Source organism: Manacus candei, unplaced genomic scaffold, assembly GCF_025592945.1.
Source record: "Manacus candei isolate 608988 ecotype Guabito, Panama unplaced genomic scaffold, ASM2559294v1 h1tg000035l, whole genome shotgun sequence".
Taxonomy (NCBI): Eukaryota; Metazoa; Chordata; class Aves; order Passeriformes; family Pipridae; genus Manacus; species Manacus candei.
Window position 1 is genome coordinate 4,700,326 of NW_026138083.1, and position 18,081 is coordinate 4,718,406.

Below are 18,081 nucleotides of genomic sequence, written 5' to 3' on the forward strand. Positions count from 1 at the left end.
ATTCAGCAAGGGCAGGCCCCAAAATGTGTGCTCATCTTCATAATGTTGCCCACAGAACCCAACTAATCCTTGCGAAAATAAGAGTACCCAAATTTCTACTGATGTTACACCATGACTCTCCAAACACACATCAATACATTTCAGTAATTATCCCCCTGCTCTAAGTGTGTGCAGTTTGTGGATCATCTGTAGGAACAGAGTAGGTAAATGGTTGACTTTTGGAGGTTGGCCTGTGCCAGGGTGGTGGGAGTCTGCAGCTCTCCCTCGTGCACTCAGGAGTGTCAGCAGTCAGGCACCTCGTTTGTCTTTGAGCACAAACAGGAATGTTCATGTGTGGAAGGTCAGTTTTAAGCACCACATTTTGCCCACTGACAACCCTTGATAAGGATTGTGTAGCCAACATCACTTGGCAAAGCATTTTTTCCATGCAGGTATCCAATTCCTTCATTTCTGTCCCACACACCACATAAAACACGGCTCTGTGTGCCAAACAAGTTACAATTCATATTAGTACATGGTTTGAGGTTGGTTTTTTTTTTCTCCTTCTTCCACTTTCTATACGTTTCTGTACAATTTGCTGAAGTGGGAGCTCTTTGCTTTATCTATTTCAAACTGACATTCAGAATCTGCTCCTATTTCCACTTCCATTCATGTGGGTACACTCTGATGCCAGCCCCCAGATAACCATGCACAGAACACACTTCCATATGTGCATTTTTGCCCCCTTGAGTTCACTAGATTGTGCTAAAAAGAAAGATTCTCTGTAACCTGCTGCAATTTAACAACAGTGGGGAGTTATTTTGTCATCTCACAGGCAACAAGGATTGTTAAACCAGGTGCCAAAAGGTCATAGTGTGAAAGCCTTCAACTAGGGGAGGATATTTGTGCTTGCCAAGTTTCTATCTCTGCCAAACTTCTTTAGCCAGTTGATCAGCTTGGTAAAAAAAAAACATTTTCAGTCTTCCTGTGATATGAAAGAGTAGAAACCAAATGAGTTCGTGGTGGTCCATGGGCAGCTGAGTGGGAAATGCTGTCCTCAGGCTTGGAAATGCACAGCTACACTCTGCAGGGGTGGGTGAGGAATCCTGACACTGCAAATGATGGAAAAAGCTCTGAAGGGAAAGAAAAAGGAGCTAAGTTTATCATAGGAAACAAAAAGGTATGCTGAAGCTTTTCCAGCAGGAATTGTTAGCCCTTATCAGGGAGCAGGGAAAATCACCCAAATCAGAAGTTTTATGTCCTCCTCCTGCACCTTCCTGGCCAGCCCCCCGTCAGTGAACCATAATCTGTTTGCCAGAACAGCCCAGAAATTGGTGTTCTAGGACTGTTTTCTATTTGAGAATGGAACCTTAAAATACAGTAGATAAAATCATGTTTAGTAAAAACTTGGCTGCTCTAAGTCTTGAGTAACTCCTAAGAGTCTAAGTCTTGCTTTTCATTTGTAAAGGCAGGAGAGCAAATAAGTGAATATTTGATCAGTTGGGCACTGTGGCCTGGGGGTGCAGTTTTCAAAGCATTGCAGATTAGTCGTGCTTGCTTTGAGGTCATGTTCAATATCCTGATTGTCTGAATGGAAACAGTTTGGAGCACTGTTGAATGCAGCTAAAAATTCCTCTTTTTTAACCCATCTTCCAACATCAGATGAGCCAGACCACAGGCTCTGGTCCTTATTGTCTCCCAGAGAAGCTGTAATAAATAAGCACATCAGGCACGAATCATCCCTCCAGGGGGCTCTGGGAAGGAATGTCAGTACAAGATGTTTTCAATGCCACACGTCAAATTTTGACCCTTCCTCCTTCTGATGTTCCAGGGAAAGCAAGTGCCAGTGGAAATCTCCCTCACCTTTCCTTTTCAGTGCATGAATATTTTGTTTTGTTAACCCTGCATCTGTAGTATCTTATTTTTCAGGTTGTGTGGCTGATGTTGACCAGGCAAAGTAAACTATAGTGATCTTGGTGAGGCAGTTGAAATTATTCGGTTATGGGGGTTTTTTCCCTCTGCAGAGGGCTTCCCTTTCTGCTACAAACTGCCACATCCACTGGCCAAATTATGGGAAAATTAGGGAAATACGAGTCTTGGGTTATTCAACTTTCCTCAGGTGCACTAGATAGGTAGAAATGAGAATGTACTGGCATAGGGTTTATTTGTGAGCGTCCACACAGTTTCTGCGGAAGCCAGGATAAAGACAGAGCTTTATTCTCAAACCCTGTTCTGAGCAGGTGCTCTTTTTCTCTGTCTCCATTCCCAACCTATCAACCTCTGTCTGCTCTACAGTATTCCATTCTCTTCCCAAATCTAGTGGCTTTTTTCTCGTTTTTCTCCATCTCTTTCCTCTCCCTCTCTTCTGTGCCTCTCCTGCCAACCCTGTTCTTGCTGCATGGCCAGTCCTGGCCGTGCAGGCCCCTCTCTGGAGCCCAGGGAAATCTGTTTCTCCTCGGTTTGATAAGCTTTGGATAAAATCCATCCCTAAGAGCTGATGAATTCCTCCATGAGTAAAATGGTGCCATCAAAGATGATTCACCAGTCACACTATACTGCGCTTTCCAGCACACATCTTTATTTTTCTGGCTTCCCCAGAGCTCGATCAGTATAATAAAATGCTGAAGCAAACCGTATAAATTCACATCCATTTGATATGGGGTTTTTTAAAATAAAATTCCTAAGTGAAAGTGTAGAATTTCATCAGCTTGCTTTGTTAACCTCCCACCAAAAAGAAATGTGAGAGGAACATTGCCTTCACACATAGTCAGTTCTGATTTGAGGGAAGTGTTCTCAGGACTCCGTGCTGTCTTGTCTTATGAAAAAGGTCTCCTCTCTTCTGTTGTGCTCCGTGTCTTGGTTGGTATCCTGATGCATGCAATGGAAGAGAGGAATCACTTCCCTGAGCAACACAGTGAACTGCTGCTTATATTCTACCTGCCAAAGCACAGAGCAGAGAAAGAACTCCTTGGTAAAGCTCATGGGGATGATATAAAATGAATTAACATAACAGGATGTAACCAAGAGGGGATCAAGTTCAGGGAGCTCTTAATATGTTGGATGTGACTTGCTTGGAGTTGGATATCAGAAGGCTGAGTCCTTCCACTGCCACACGGGATCAGAGCCTGGGTTTGTTGGCACTAGTGCAGTCCTGTTACAAAAAAACCCCGGATTTGTATTTTCCTTTTGTGTTGCACCTGTCCAGGAGTCCCCTGCAGTGATCCAGGGGCTGTTACAACCCCTCTGCTCTAGGCTGTTTTCTTCCCACACACAGCAGTCCCTACCCAGTGCTCTCCCCGAGCGCTGCCTTCTGGAATCGCTGCTGCAGAGAGAACATCATTCCTGCAGTTTGAGGATGGGCTTTGCTCTCTGCCGTGCAGCAAAGCCAAGGAAACGGGGCCATTTGGTAGCTAAAGCAGCAAGACACATCTTGGCTCAGAGCTTGATCCAAGCCCATCAAAGGCAGTCCCAAGCATCTCCTTTATTTCTTCGGCTCTGTGCTCGAGGCTCTGGTTTCCTCTCCTGCCGAGGGTTTGCTGGAAAGGTGATGTGGCCCTTGGCAGATTTGTCTGATCCTGGCTCCTTGGCTGTGGCTCTGTGGTGGCTGGAATGAAGACCCTGAAATGGGAGAGACAATGAGCAAGTGTTGCTTGTGACCTGTTGACTTGGCTCAGCCTGCAGGTAGCCCTTGGAATGTTTGGGAAGAGCAATGCAAGCGCTTTGAAGAGCCAGGAAAAGCCAGGAAAGGGACATGGCAGGACTGTTTATATAAATATATATATTTATATATAAATAATGCATGTGACAGGCACACAATAAGTGAGTTCCTTTTACATTCCTGTCAACAAGCATTCGGACAATGAGAAGGAAGAGCTGGGGTGTGGGATACTCCTGAAGTGCCCCACTCCTGTTTTCTACCAAGTATTTTGGTTTCAAGCCCAGCAGAACCAGCGAGATAAAAGCAAAATCTATCAAGATCTGTTAAAAGGCAACATATTTTCAGTTTCCAAATAGTATTTTGTGTTGCCATTAATCTCTGCAGCCCTTAGTGTCAGAGGGAGAAGTTTGAGCTGCTATTATTAGTGCCTAAACAAAGCAGTGTTTACAAGATGGGCCTATTTTGAGCCTGGAAAAACGAGTTGCCAAGAAGAAAAACAGATGCTGCACTTAATATGCTTTCTGTTCCAAGAGTCACAGCGAAGCAGTTGGGTTGCTCAGGGACCAGACTCCTCCTCTGCTTTCTCACACCCTCGATTTCTTCAAATCAAACCTAAGAAGGAAAAACAATGAAAGAAGGAAAATGGAAGTGGTCATGAGAAGGTGGAGGGGAGGGTTATCTCAGCCACTCTGGTTTGCCTCCAGAACAAGTCTGCTTTTTAGGTAAAACAAGCTCATAAGCTCCAAAGTGATGTAGGAATACTTCTTGCACTGGAAGTCAGTGATACTTATCATTGTCCATTTTTGTCAGAATGAAATCCCCCCCCTTTTTATTTTCATTTTTCCTCAAGAAAAAGAAAAGCCAAGGAGAAGGGAATACCTCCCAAAGAGTATGAGAGGCTGTGTGGCAATGGGAATTTTGGATTTGGGCTTTTATGAAAGGAAATGCGTTTTTAGTTTCAAAGGAAACTCAGAAAACTTCGTTAAGTAAAACAGTGTTTGCAAAGGCATTGCTTGTTTTCATCCCTTTATTTTAAAAGGTGAAACGAAGCCAATCCCAAACCACAGTCGTGATTAAAGAGGTTTGCAATTAAAGGTTGTAAATAAGCACTGAGTTAGAAAGAAAAAAAATGTGCTGAAGTTGTCAATGAAAAGCTGCAGGAGAGACCTGCAGGGGAGGACAAGCAGTGAGAGTCTAAACCTCACATTATAGTCGTGGATCAGCCACGCTGGGAACACGGGAAGGGTCAGGGACCTGAGGGAAGCGCTTCGGCAACGTGCACAGATGTGAGAAAAACAAGTCAGGAGAATAAAGGGAGGAAAAGTGAGGGAGAGCCATGGGAAGAACAGAGCCTGCAGGCAGAGATGGGAAGTTTCTCCTGAGCAGCTGGAGGACAGATGATCAAAGGGCTGGAACACCTCCCCTGTGGAGACAGGCTGAGAGAGCTGTGGCTGTTCTGCCTGGAGAAGAGAAGGCTCCAGGTGAGACCTTCCAGTACCTAAAGGGGCTAAAAGAGAGCTGGAGAGGGACTTTGGACAAAGGTGTGTAGGGATAGGACAATGGGGAATGGCTTTTAACTGCCAGAGGGGAGGGTTAGATCAGATATTGGGAAGAAGCTCTTCCCTGTGAGGGTGTGAGGCCCTGGCACAGGTTGCCAAGAGAAGCTGTGGCTGCCCCATCCCTGGAAGTGCTCAAGGCCAGGCTGGATGGGGCTCTGAGAAACCTGGGATAGTGGAAGGTGTCCCTGCCCACGGCAAGGGAGTTGGAACCAGATGCTCTTGGGGGTCCCTTCCAACCCAAACCATTCTGTGATTCCATGGGGTAAAAATAGGGAAAAATAATGTAGCAAGGGATAGGAGCACTGTGCAAGGATTGTAAGCACGGTAGGGGAGAAAGAGCTGTTCTGTTTGGAGTTGCATCCTCCTTGCACATCAGAGCAATTGAAAAGTATTCCTACACATTTCTGCTGGTTGGGGTTTTTTTAAGCTTGTTTTTTCGTGTTGGCTGGTAAGATGTTGGATCAAGTCAGTACTTTAATTTGTAACAGTCTTCATGGGGTTTTTTTTGCAGCATGAGGAAATCGGGTCTCTCCGATGAGGAGAGTTTTAATGAGACCCTTTTTACCGACAGTATAGTTTCCGAAAATATTTTACCTTGTGCAAGTAAACATCTCAACCAAGCCTCACTTCACCGTGTTTTCCCTTTGTAGGAATGGTCAGATGAAGTGTTCAGTTTGGCAACAAATCTACTGGCACAGAACATGTCAAGGGACGCCTTTCTGGAAAAAGCGTAAGTGGCCGTAGGGGTTCAGTGCCGTGGGTGTTGCTCTTTTCCCTGCGTCTCGTTTTCCTCCTCCTTTGTTAGTCACATTGTCAGCTATTGTTTCTGCTTTGATGGCTCGACACTTCTGTAAACACAGACGTCCTTTCTTGTGGTTTTAAGAAGCCTGCTATCTCAGAGTCATTTAAATAGAAATCCTCTTAGGGTTCTTCTTGCAAACTACTAAATCCATGCAGGAAAAACAGAATTAAATGCTGTCCTCCCCCTGTATAGCCAAGTTGTAGCTTCAGCTGTAGTATGAAGCTCTCTATTTAAAATGAAAGAATATTCTGGTTTATTTTCCTTTTTCCTGCCATTGATTAAAAAAAGTGAGAAATGCCAGAAGTCCATTTTGCTCAGTCTGATCTCAGGCTGTGCGTGCCTGATTTCATTAGATGCATCTATACTTAATCAAAAAGTTCCCAGCTGCTCAACTTTAATCCCATATATTCATTCATAGGTGCCTATTCTGGCAAGGAGGGATGTGTGTGTGTGTGTGTGTGTGTGTGTGTGTTTTCCTCTCATAAGGTTTGTTGTGGTGCAGCTGAATTCAGCAGAAATTCCTGAGGAAGCTTTGCAGGCTGGCTGTGGCTGGAACTACAGCTCTGTGTCTCCAAACACTGTGCCAGCCAGCGGTACATCAGGCAAACCAGCTAGAAATGGATGGAAACACTGAACGTTTCCTTTTGGCTCTGCACGTTGACAACGAAAAACCTGTTCATCTGAGCAGGTGACTTCCTTCAGCTCTGTAGGTTGTAGATTGTAGGTGAGTTTGGAGAGTGATTTGGTAGAATTTCCTTGCCTCTTACCACCCGAATTCCCAGGTGGCCAGTGGGCTCTGCTGACAGGTCAGTAGTGGCTGTACCTAATGGGCCTTTTCCTATCCAGTCCAGAGGAGGAACCTGTTATCCCGCAGTACAATGGAGCCTGTCAGATTTGGAGCTATTTTCTGGCAGTTGTTCAGGCAATATTAATTAAAGATGAAGTCACTGGACACATTGCATAGATTCAGTAGCAGGCAAGCATGGCATTCCTGTGTCTTTTCCCACTAATTAATAAGTCACTTGGAAACCATAAGGTTTCTCAGGTCCTCTGCACAGATGCCAAACCAGTCACTTAAGAAATCTCTGACTTTGAAGATTAAATTATTTCCCCATTATAATTATTCTACAAAGCAAAGGGCTGGTTGCAGTCCTATCAGAACCCTTTGGTTGAAATAGAAAACCAGATTGCATTAGAGCAGAGTGAAGGGGTGTTTTCTTTATGGCATTCAGTCCCTTGGAGCGTTGGAGGTGCAATAATAAACAGCAATAATAAACTGCAATACTGCCCAGGGCAGCTGGGAGCACAGGGGGGCTGTGAAGTGGGAACCCAGGACCAGTGTGACATCCAGAGTTTGTCCTGCTTGGAGTCAGCACTGCACCACTGAAATGGGTCCATTCAGCTCCTACCAACAGGAACATCTCCTAGCAAGCATTTCAACAGCAATAACATGCTTGGTTTTCTTAGGTGGGCAGGGAAACAATGGTGTCCTGTGTGTTGCAAAGAGCCTGAGGGGGGGAAAGTTTGGGGATTTGTGTTTTGTTTTGCTTTAGTTTTTCCCCACTTTCTGTTATTTCTGGCTTCTTTGGCTGTAGAGGAAAACACTGAATGGGACTAGAGTGTAGTCAGATTTTTCAAAAAATAGAAGACAAAATGAAAGAAACCTTCTTGAGTTTCTTTATTTTATTCATTCCTTGGCTAACTGCTGTGACTTTTTTGTTTTTAATCCAGCCCAGTACTGGGAAACGGGGCAGAGGGGATAATATTTTTGTTTGGTGACACAGTAGCACGAAACACTTCAGTTTCCAAAAGATGCCCATGGGGAGTCAAGGATTTGTGAAAATGTTCCTATGGGGTATTAGCATGCACTTTGTTTTTGAAGTGGTTGCTAATGGCATTTTCTGTTGTGAAGAAAAGGAAAGTTTATTAGAACCATGCAGTTTTTTCTTTTTCTGATAGACCAATGGGCAAAGTGAAAAAGTGGGGGGTTTTAACAAAAAAAAAAAAATCCCCCTAAATATTTAAGTGTTGCAACATTTTTCACCAGATCTGCAAGAAAATGTTACTGCAAGAAAATCATTTATGGTTTTAATTCTGCTCAAGTGGGAGAGGTGAAGCACTCAAAAAGTTGTGCTCTTCACAAGCTCATGGTAGGCAGTGAACAGATAGTGGTTGTAGGCCCAGCTGCTTCTCATGGAAGTTACTGGGTGACTCCTGATTCAACTGATTCAAAGCCTGCTGAAAAATCTGGGCAAAGATAGATCCATCCTCATCCTGCCACCTTAATGAGATGGCAGAGAAGGAGAAGGGGTTTGCTCATTGATGATGTCCCAGCAGGTTTTCATTTTGGGCAGAAGAGCTGAGTGGAACTTGCCACATGAACAGAGCACTGGCACTGAGCTGGGAAGTCTGTGGAGAGGTCCTTTAAAATGGTGTAAAAGTGAACTGGGATGCTTTTGTCTCCACAGTTACACAAAACTGAAGCTGCAGGTGACTCCAGAGGGGCGCATTCCTCTGAAGAAGTAAGTGCCATTCCCCTGCCTTACCATGGGTAGGCTCTGCTGACTTTTGAGTGGGAATATATGTTTGGGATGAGCATGTGGCCCCTATGTCTGGAATGATGACTTTTTCACGTGTTTAGGACGCATCACAGGGAATGTGTGGTATCACAGTGATGCTCAGGATGGCTCTGCTCAGATACCCTTTGGGTGTAGGTTGCTCTTGGGATCTTGAGCAAGACTTCTCTGCCCTTGTTCATTCCACTTGTGAAATAAAAAACCCCATAATTTCTTTACCTCAGAGACATGTCGTGAGGGTGAACAGATTCAAACTGCATGTCACTGGGGTGATAGGAAGAGGGCAGGGGTGACTTTCTCCAGTCACTGTCTGCTGTGATAGGGGCTGGTGCGGGGCAGAGGTAAACTCACTGTGAGCACCACTAAACTCACCTCTGTTACTGAGCAGCCAGCAAATGGAAATAAAGAGTTAAAGGTGTGATAGACTGGGAAGAGATATTCAGTCTTTAAGCCACATGGGCACGTGAAGGCATGTCTTTAACCAGTTCTCTCTGTTTTGTCTCCATTTTGCAGCATATACCGCTTGTTCTCCTCTGACAGAAAACGGGTGGAGACGGCGTTAGAAGCCTGTAATCTCCCATCTTCCAGGGTGAGCAGCTGCATTTATTCAGATAAGCACTGCTTGTGTTTGGGGGTGTTTGCTGTCCACTGGCAATTTGTTCAAGGCTGATCGTGCTGTGCTGGCTTTGCTGCTGAAAGGTCCTCAGCAGTGGGTCTGACTTGAAGTTGTGTAGGGACCAGGAGCTCCTGGAAGAGGTATGAATGGAGTAAAAGAAAGGGCAGAGGTTGTGTGACCTGTCCTGGAGAAATCCTATGAGGATATTTTAAGGCTCAGTCACTGTTACCCAGTTTCCACAGCGTGATTTCAGAGTAGTGTTAGCTCAAGGTGTAGCTAACAGTGTAATCTATAGCCTGAGGTGAGTGACTGGTCACACTCACTGTAGCTCATCTAAAAGGAGCATGAAGTAAGTGTTGAAATACTGTTAATACTGTGGGGGTGCAGCCGTTGTGTCCTGCTAATCCAGGAGCTCTCCTCAGCCCAGAGCACTTGCAGGAGGGTTCCTTACCCTCAAGGCTTTTTTTTTTCCCCGAAAGGAATGAGCTGGAGCAGGTGATTCCAGTTAATGCTGGAGTGCAGATGTCCTTAGTCACAGAATCACAGGATGGGTAAGCTTGGAAGGGACCACAGAGGGTCACCTAGTCCTGCCTCCCTGTTCAAGCAGTGTTCTCCTCACAGATGGAGATTCTCCTCCAAGCAGCTTCCTGCAGGATAATTCCTACCTTCAGGGGTCCAAGAGGTGGGATAGAACTGGTCTGTCAGGAGAACCTGCATCTCCTGATCCCTTGCTCTTGTAGAAAACTCTGTGCTGTGAGGTTTCCTGGATGTTTGCTTCCCCAGTTGTTAAATAAAGACAATTCCCACAGCTCCAGAAGAACAGTGGAGCAAAATCTTCACAAGCCAAACCTCAGATTTCACTTACAATGAGACCTTCCTTCATATGTGTGGGAGCTTAATTCCATAAAATTCCAAGGAATGTTTGCAAAGTAGATATATAAGATCATAATCATCTTATCTGCAGCTAGGTTGTGAGGTTTAGAAACGTGGAAAGAATAGTTTTAAAGATGGGTTTTCATTTAATTGTTAGCAAACGAGATATGCAAGAAAACCTCCGAGGCACTGCATTTAAATCAGTTGGTTTATTACTTCTGTTTATTACATATCTCTGAAAAGAAAATCTAAATATCACTGGAGGCCTTGAAAGAAACCACAGCCTTTTTGTGCTATTTGTTTAAGCAGGGCCAATTTCACATACACGTTGCTGGCTACTTGTTGCTGGGATACCATCTCGAAAATTATTCACAGCATAAAGTAGATCTTTCCTTTGGATGGGACAAAAGAGAAACACTCTGCATGCACCAAAGAAATCTGAGTTGTTGATCATCTTTGAAAAATATTGTAGAAGTGTGAAACTGGAGCTCATGGAGGTGATGGAATAGAAGAAAATCAGAACTTCAGCTACGGCTCTTTTCCTTTGGGTTCCTGTTTGTTTGAACAAGTAAAGTTTTGACTTCCAGCTCTTCTGCCCTATTGTGCTGCCGGACAATAAAGCCTTGGAAGAGCTGTGGACTCCAGCAGCATGAAAGATGTGGATATTAGGGGGTTTTGCTTTTTGTGAAGGGGCATTACTTTTTGTTATTGTTGGTTATTTTTGCTTGTTTTGGTTTTGTTTAAAAGTACCTTAAATAGAATTTGAAGAGCTTTATTTTAGCTACCTTTTTGGCTACGAAGGCTGGTTTCTGCCTTGCAGTTAGTGTAGAGGTTCACAATGAAGCACCAGTGAGCTTGACTGTTAAAATAAAATAACCTCCTATTGAGTCCTGTCTGTGCAAATAATTGGAATTAGCTCTCAAACATGTAAGAGACTGGATACAGATGTTGTTATAAAAGCAGGCAGGTTACCAGACAAATCATAAATCAACAGTGCTTGAAATGAGTGGAGAGTCTTAATCACAGGATAAAATTGAATGCCAGTGTTAAGGAAAGCTGGAAATGAGGGATGCTTTCATGTGGTACTGCTGCAAGTTTGTGCTTTGTTCATTGGTCTCAAAAAAGAGAGGAGCCCATAAGGTGTGTGGGTGGTTCCTCTGAAACGTGGATGGCTCAGACCAGGCTGAGGAAGGGGGCAGTGTATTTTAATCCCTCTCTCTCGGCAGACGGGCTTTGGGAATCCAAATATAGTTGCCTGAGGTTGTGCCTGGGGTGGCAAAAGCTCTCATCTCCCATCTAGATAATTGTGGTTTGTAGCTCCCACTGATGATGGTGCTGGTAGGAAATAGTTTTTAAAACTATCTGTACTTATGCCTGAAGACTTCCTGTTGGTTTTCCTCTTTGTCATAGGTGTTTGGAGATACAGGGAGGGAAACTGAGGGATGTTTTCTTAATTGGAACTGAGTGGCAAATCAAAGCTTGGATCTCTGGTTATTGGAGGAGACCTACATTTGTTCAGCTGAGCACCTTCAAATCCCCCGTAAAGGAAAACATATATCAGGTTGATTGGAGACTGTAGTTCTGTGGTAATTAGAGAATCAATGTTTAAAATGCCCTGGCTGAGGGGTTATAGGCAGAAGGGACAGGGGAGAGTGGGGTGCCAGCTTTAACAAGAAAATTCCCAAGCTTTGAGAATCCTGGACTTGGGGAAAATACAGGTCTCGACAGTCCAACCCTCAGCCGAAAGCACCACGGGACAAAACCCTCAGGAGCCTCTGTGGGTTTCACAGCTGACAGGAGACAATGAGCTGCCTGTGCCATTCGTTTATTTATTTTATCCTAAAGCAGGAACAATTGAGAAAAGTTTCCTTCCGTCCAGCAAAGGCTTGAACCAATGCTTCCTGTTCCCTTGGCAACGGCGTTGGACAGGCAGAATAAATACAAGCACTGATTTCCCCATGAGCAGCTTCACCTCTGACACAGCCAGGGTCCAGTGGTGTGGAAAGCAAACAGCTTTGTGTCCAAGTTACCATTTTCCTTCTCCAGTCCATCAGATTTGGGCAGGTTTTGGAGCTGTGGAGAGGCATCACGTGGGCCCATGTCATAGCTTTGGATTAAGGATGCTCCAGCTTCATGCAGAGGACTTTTCAAGTCTCTCCAGTTAATAACAGCAATTCATTTTTTTTTCACAGAAAAATATAATGAGGATGATGAAAGTGTCATCCAGAAGCAGGACTAAATTTAAATTTTTCTAAATTTTAGAAAATGTCAGAAAAAAAACCCCTGAGATGTTTTCTATTAGGAGAACATTTTTATTGGTTCCTGCATAAGAAATGTGATTGCCAAATGTGTTACACTGAGAGTTTAGGACAAAGACGTATGGAAAAGCTATGCTGTGTGAGTCTTGCCCAGAATTGTGGCATCTTGGACATGTGTGTTGGTAATGACTCAGTGACCCACGTTGTTCCCCAGTTCCGTGAAAGCTTTGGAAAGCTGAGTGATGTCCTTGTCCTCTGTAATGCTGCTGTTTCCCTCGCTGAAGCACTTGGGCTCAGCACCACTGCCCAGCCACCTCACTCTTCCTTGGGACCAATACATTTATTTATGCTCTAGATAAGGGGTTAGATGGGGCGATGTCCCTTCCTCCTTCACAGGTGCTCAGAGACAGAGAGAACTGTGCCTTATGGAAGCTGATAGAAGTGTTTGGATGTTTTTTTAAACATGTACCCTCTAAGCTGCTCTGTTATTCAGGGGGATTTATTATTCTGCAGAATCTGGGCTCCTTTTGATTTCTTTCCTGCAACCTAGAGAAGCCAAATAGTGAGTGATCTGTTTACAAAGAATGTATAAAAGTGCTGTATCTCTCTTTCACTTTCTTTTCCCCCCGTTTCGCAGAATGATTCAATCCCTCAAGACGACTTCACACCAGAAGTGTACAGAGTGTTCTTAAACAACCTCTGCCCTCGGCCTGAGATCGACCACATCTTCTCAGAGTTGTAAGAAAACACACTCATTTATTTATATGTTTACTTATTTTCCCCATTCACAGATTTTCTGGGCTGGGTGTGGTAATCAGGTTATTTAGGCTATGGCTTGCCAGTAACAGATTTAATTGTCAAGCAGGGCTGTTATTTAACCTTGGATTCCTTCTCTCCCAAGCTTTTGCCTCCATATCTAATAGCTGGAGTTCTAAAGGATTTGTTCCTAGAGGAGCAGAACTGCCAGGTCTTGGGTTTTTTCACATGGATCAGAGTCATTTAGGCTTCCAAGAAAATAAAGGAAGAAAACTAATAAGCAGTAACACCAGGCAATAGGCACGAGAATACGTATAATCACCCCCAAAAGCTTAATTAAGAGTTGCAAAAAAAAAAAAAGCAGTAACTTTTAGGATTTGTGTATCATGAATTCTCACCGTGAAATTAAATTAGCAGCTGGTTCCAGCTGATTTCATCCGTTCTGTGACAAGCTCTGTGACTCGCGGTGCTTCACCCCTCGCGGCAAATCCGGGCACTTCCCAGTTCCAGCACATCCTGATCAATGGAGTCGGAACATGAAGGAATAGGAGAGAAAGGCAATTTCCCAAACACATCCCAAGACCACCAAAGCAATTACTGGATGTTTTTGCAGCGCCGCTGCCCTGACACTGTGCTGTCGGGCTTGTCTTCTCTGCAGCTGAGGTTTCGGAGGAGCACAGCCCTGTCCTGGTTTGCTCCCGCTGAACCCGGGGCAGGCTCTCCATTCCTCTCTGCCAGAGCAGAAATAGGCCAGTCCTGGGTGCTGCAGAGACAACCCCGGGCACATCACCTGGCCTGGAGGCTTCCTGGGTCTCCAGCTGGGTACAGCTTTGTACCCAGCTCTGCTCTTTTTACTGCCTCTCTAAATAGGCATCTTTTTGTTTGCTTTGCAAAGTGCCTCAAGGTTTTTAGCAGGTCTGTAATAAAAAAGACCCAAACAAATCCTGGAATAATGAAATCAGGGCTGCTGTCATTCAGCATTAAACCCAAATAGTTGGGCCAGGAAGGAGTGTTTGTGGCCAGCTCTCGATTGAATTTGACGTCCTTTTCTCTTTTACTGTTTTAAATAGCTGATTTCCAGGAATTCAGGGGAATGAAAGGCTTTTAGCATTGCTCTAAGTCTTCCCATTGATGTCAGTCATGCTGAAGGTTTTTAAAGATCCTCCTCCTGCAAGTTTGATGGAGAGTCATTGTCGTTACATGCTGGCAAAGTAAATTAGCCCAGAGACACAGCGGGAGGATGTTTTTGTTGTTTGATACTTTGAATCATGTTTCGGTTTCCCTGGGAAGTTTCAGAACATTGAACGAGATTTCAAGGAAATGTGTTTTAATGCCTTTGCTCTTGCTTTAATTTTTCTCCAGCGGTGCCAAGAGCAAACCATACCTTACTGTTGATCAGATGATGGAGTTTATAAATTTGAAGCAGCGTGACCCACGATTGAACGAGATCCTTTATCCACCCCTGAAACAAGAACAAGTTCAGGTGCTGATTGAGAAGTATGAACCAAACAGCAACCTAGCAAAGAAAGGTCAGTGCTTTTTATACTCTTGCTGTACTTGGATTCTGATTTCAAACAGTAACCCAGTTATCCTACAGCACATGCTAAAGGAAAATTTGTTTCGAAATCCAGTTGCATTTCCAGCTGTCTGTGGTTTGGATCATACAAGCCTAGGAGACATCATGTGGTGTGTTTAGGTGTGTTTGGTTGGGTTCAGTTTAGAAAGGATGGGGCTGGTTTCAGTATTTGCTTTCCAGTGTATAGCATTGATAGAACAGTTGCCCTGATATGTGAAGTTCAGCAGAAACCGTGCTGTCACATGGCTGTTTACCAGCAACTGAAATGCAAAACTGAATGAAGAAATCAGGGACAGTGAAACTAAGCACATGATAATGCTGTAATTTAATCACAGTATTAAGTCTAGCCCTCTGCTTTTGGATGAAGTGATGTACAAAGTGGGATGTGAGATCACCTCAGTGGATTTCGTGCTGTAATTCCCTCTTGAACATCTCAGGTGTTGTCAGGGATTAACTGGGCGTTTCGCCAAGACCAGTGAGAGGACTCCTGCTCAAATCTCTGCAGATTTTTGCTACCACCACAAGTCTTAAAATAGCATTCAGTTTGTGTCTGCATCCTGTTTTATCCCAACCCACATATCCTAATGGTTACCCCAGCTTTTAATGTGGTCGCACCTTAGAAATTTTAGGGCCTTGGGAATATCCTGCAGAATGGGTCTAACATGAAAAAAAATGGTTTGGTCCAGAGACTGTGGATCCAGAGACCACACAAAGACGTCTTTCCCAAAAGTCTTGAAGTTCCCTTAAGGCACTCCAGCCGCTCTCCCTGGAAGCCTTTCTGACCTTGGCGTCTTCCTGAAGGAATCCTAGAGCTCTCGATGCCATGGTCAGTGTTGTCTCTCAGACACTTCTGATTTTTCTCATAAGGCTTCTTATTTCTTCTACTTCAGTCAAACTTAGTGTTCCCAGAGGTTTTGCTGGAGGGTTAAATCCTGTTTCTTTATGGCATTCATGCAGACTTGTCTTTTGACGTCAGTAGGAACACGAGTAAATGAAAACACGTTCTGACCTCCTTTCTCATCTGGGCAAATATTAGAACAGTCCTCTGTGCTTACCTTGTTTCACATCAGCGACAGGAAAGTCTGTTACCTAAAAGATCATTCTTCTTACCCAAATATTGGCACTTCATATAAACCAAATAAAGGGCTTATTAGAAGGAGGTGTGCTAACAGAACACCGGAGTCAAAATGAAATCACCCTCTGACTAGCAATAAGGAGGAACTGAATTTAACAAGGGAAAGGCAAGTCATAGAGAGTTAATTCCTTTTGTGGGATTGTGGGTTTTTTTCCCCCCTCTTCAAACTTGTGCTCTGAGGTCCAGCTGGCACAGCCTGAGAGCCACCTCTGTGCTGAAGACGCCACCTCATATAACACCCTGTGTGGCAGCCGAACTGTAGCAATTGGCACATGCTCCAGTGCAAATCTCCCGAGCTTACTGCCTTAAAATGACAGGAATTGGCTGATCAGGAATGACATGGGGACACAATATTTTCTGTACATCTGCTCCGAGCTGGGAGTGCAATTCACTGTATATTAAATGAAGTGTAGGTGTGCGCTCAATCCTACACTCATGGAATAATTGCCAAAAAAGTGCTCCATGTCTATAAAATGTCACCAAAATGTAACTGGATATTTAAAATAATTATTTAACCTCTTAATATGGTGTTCTCTAAAATGGGTTGTCACTCAGGCTTTCTGCTGTCAGAAAGGACAATTCCCAAGGTTGTTGAAGTGGAATTTCCAGGCAGTTCTTGGCCGGAACCTCGAACACAGGTACCGGGGCAACTTCTGAGAGTGTGGTGCATGTGCTTCTGAGCAAATAAAATTTTATGCATTGGAAAGTTCTCTTAAATAAAAGTAGGGATTTTCCCTTGAGAACACAAATCCAAATTCATAAAATGGAAACAGTGTGCCTTTGTACAGCACCTGAGTCCTTGCTGCCCATACCCTGTGTGGATGGTTCTGGACCTTCAGTTGTCTAATGGCTATTCTTTCCAATTTCCTGTCTGAGTTCATTATCTGTGCACAACCACTGTACAACAATATTCTCCTTTAATTATTCTCTCATAGCTAATTAAATGAATTTCTAGTGACCAGTTGTACTGTGTGTCGGCTTTCACAGCGCTGTTCAAACTCTTTTGACATCTCAGAATTTCCCTGATCACCATTGTGGCCCTTCTGTTGTACCTGTTGCTGCTCAACTACAATATTTGGAGCACAGCAAGCAAGAGCTGTCCATAGTATTTTGAACTTTTACAACATGGCTCCTCTGGTACCTGGTAAAATCAGGTTGCAGAGCTTTGAGTAAAAAAGGCTGCCCGTATTCCTGCTTGTCACTGATGTATTTTTAGGTGTATTTATTGCTGGGATTTGCAAAATCAGCAGAGACACGGGCTTGACATCTCCAGAGGTTAAGCATCTGGAGTAGTGTTTTGCTGTGGTGGAAACAGGTTGTGATTAATGCTTTGTGTCGTACAGCCAAGGAGATGAATTCACGGTTTCCTTATCAGGTGGAAGCAGGAGGAAGTCCCTGGTACTGCTGAGCAGTCTCTCGCTGTCAACAGAAGTGTTCTGGGGGGCTGTTAGGGCTGGTGAGGTACCATGCTGTAGTTTGGTGTTTTCAGGCTGTGAAGATTTGCAGTGGGTGTCTGGCACAACTGCTGAATGTGTTCCCTTTCGTGTTACCGTGTTGATAATAGGATGGGCGTCAATAAATCGATTGCCCAGGGGATTTATTGGGAAGTTCCCGGTTTGCTTTTATTTAATTCTTTTATTTATTTTTATTTAAAGGCTTGCATCAAAGTAAATTGTTCAGGGCCTTGTTACATTATGGATGGGAGAGGGGACATTGATGCCAAGTTTCAGATGTCTCTGCTTGTGGTGTCCAGGCTCCCGGGAGCGACAGTCCTGGATTCTGGAATTATGGCAAATTTACCTTATAAACTTGCTTCACATTCTGCAGAAACTGTGCTGGTCCTTCCTGACTTAACGATGCGGTTCATTCCTAAAAGTTTCTGAGTTCAAAAGGCCCCCAGTGCCTTGAGAGCTCCAATCCCAGTGTCCCAGTTTAAACCTTTCATTCCGAAACCAGTGAAGTGCTTTGAAAACCACTGAGCCACAGCCTTGGCTGGAGGGACATCCCGTGTCCCTTGGAGACTCTAAACATGCAAGAAGAGCTGTACCCATGTACCAGACTGGCAAGAAAAGCAGTGAAGAACATGAAACCAAGGTCTACCAGGGAAAGGAGCTGTGAAAAAGCTGCAGGTATATAATACGTGCTTCCCACCATCGTCCTTGGCGGGAGCAAGGCAAGGGTTAGGTTATTATCAGCCATTATTTTTAGAGTGATCTTTATGGAATAAGCTTTAAAAAAAGAGTCTGGAAGTGCGTTGGAGATTTTTCCTGGGCAGTGTGTCTACACACCAGAT

At 44.2% G+C, this 18,081-nt stretch overlaps 1 protein-coding gene across 2 annotated transcripts in view; it reads left to right on the forward strand.

Moving 5' to 3' along the window:
• Positions 1-18,081, forward strand: part of PLCB1 (phospholipase C beta 1) — a 344,064-nt gene that overhangs the window by 208,442 nt on the left and 117,541 nt on the right. For both annotated transcript variants that reach the window (XM_051792771.1, XM_051792772.1), the window contains exons 5-9: positions 5,847-5,926; positions 8,467-8,520; positions 9,088-9,163; positions 12,959-13,059; positions 14,440-14,606. In XM_051792771.1, the coding sequence (XP_051648731.1) occupies positions 5,847-5,926; positions 8,467-8,520; positions 9,088-9,163; positions 12,959-13,059; positions 14,440-14,606 (478 nt within the window). The remainder of the gene's footprint in view (positions 1-5,846; positions 5,927-8,466; positions 8,521-9,087; positions 9,164-12,958; positions 13,060-14,439; positions 14,607-18,081) is intronic.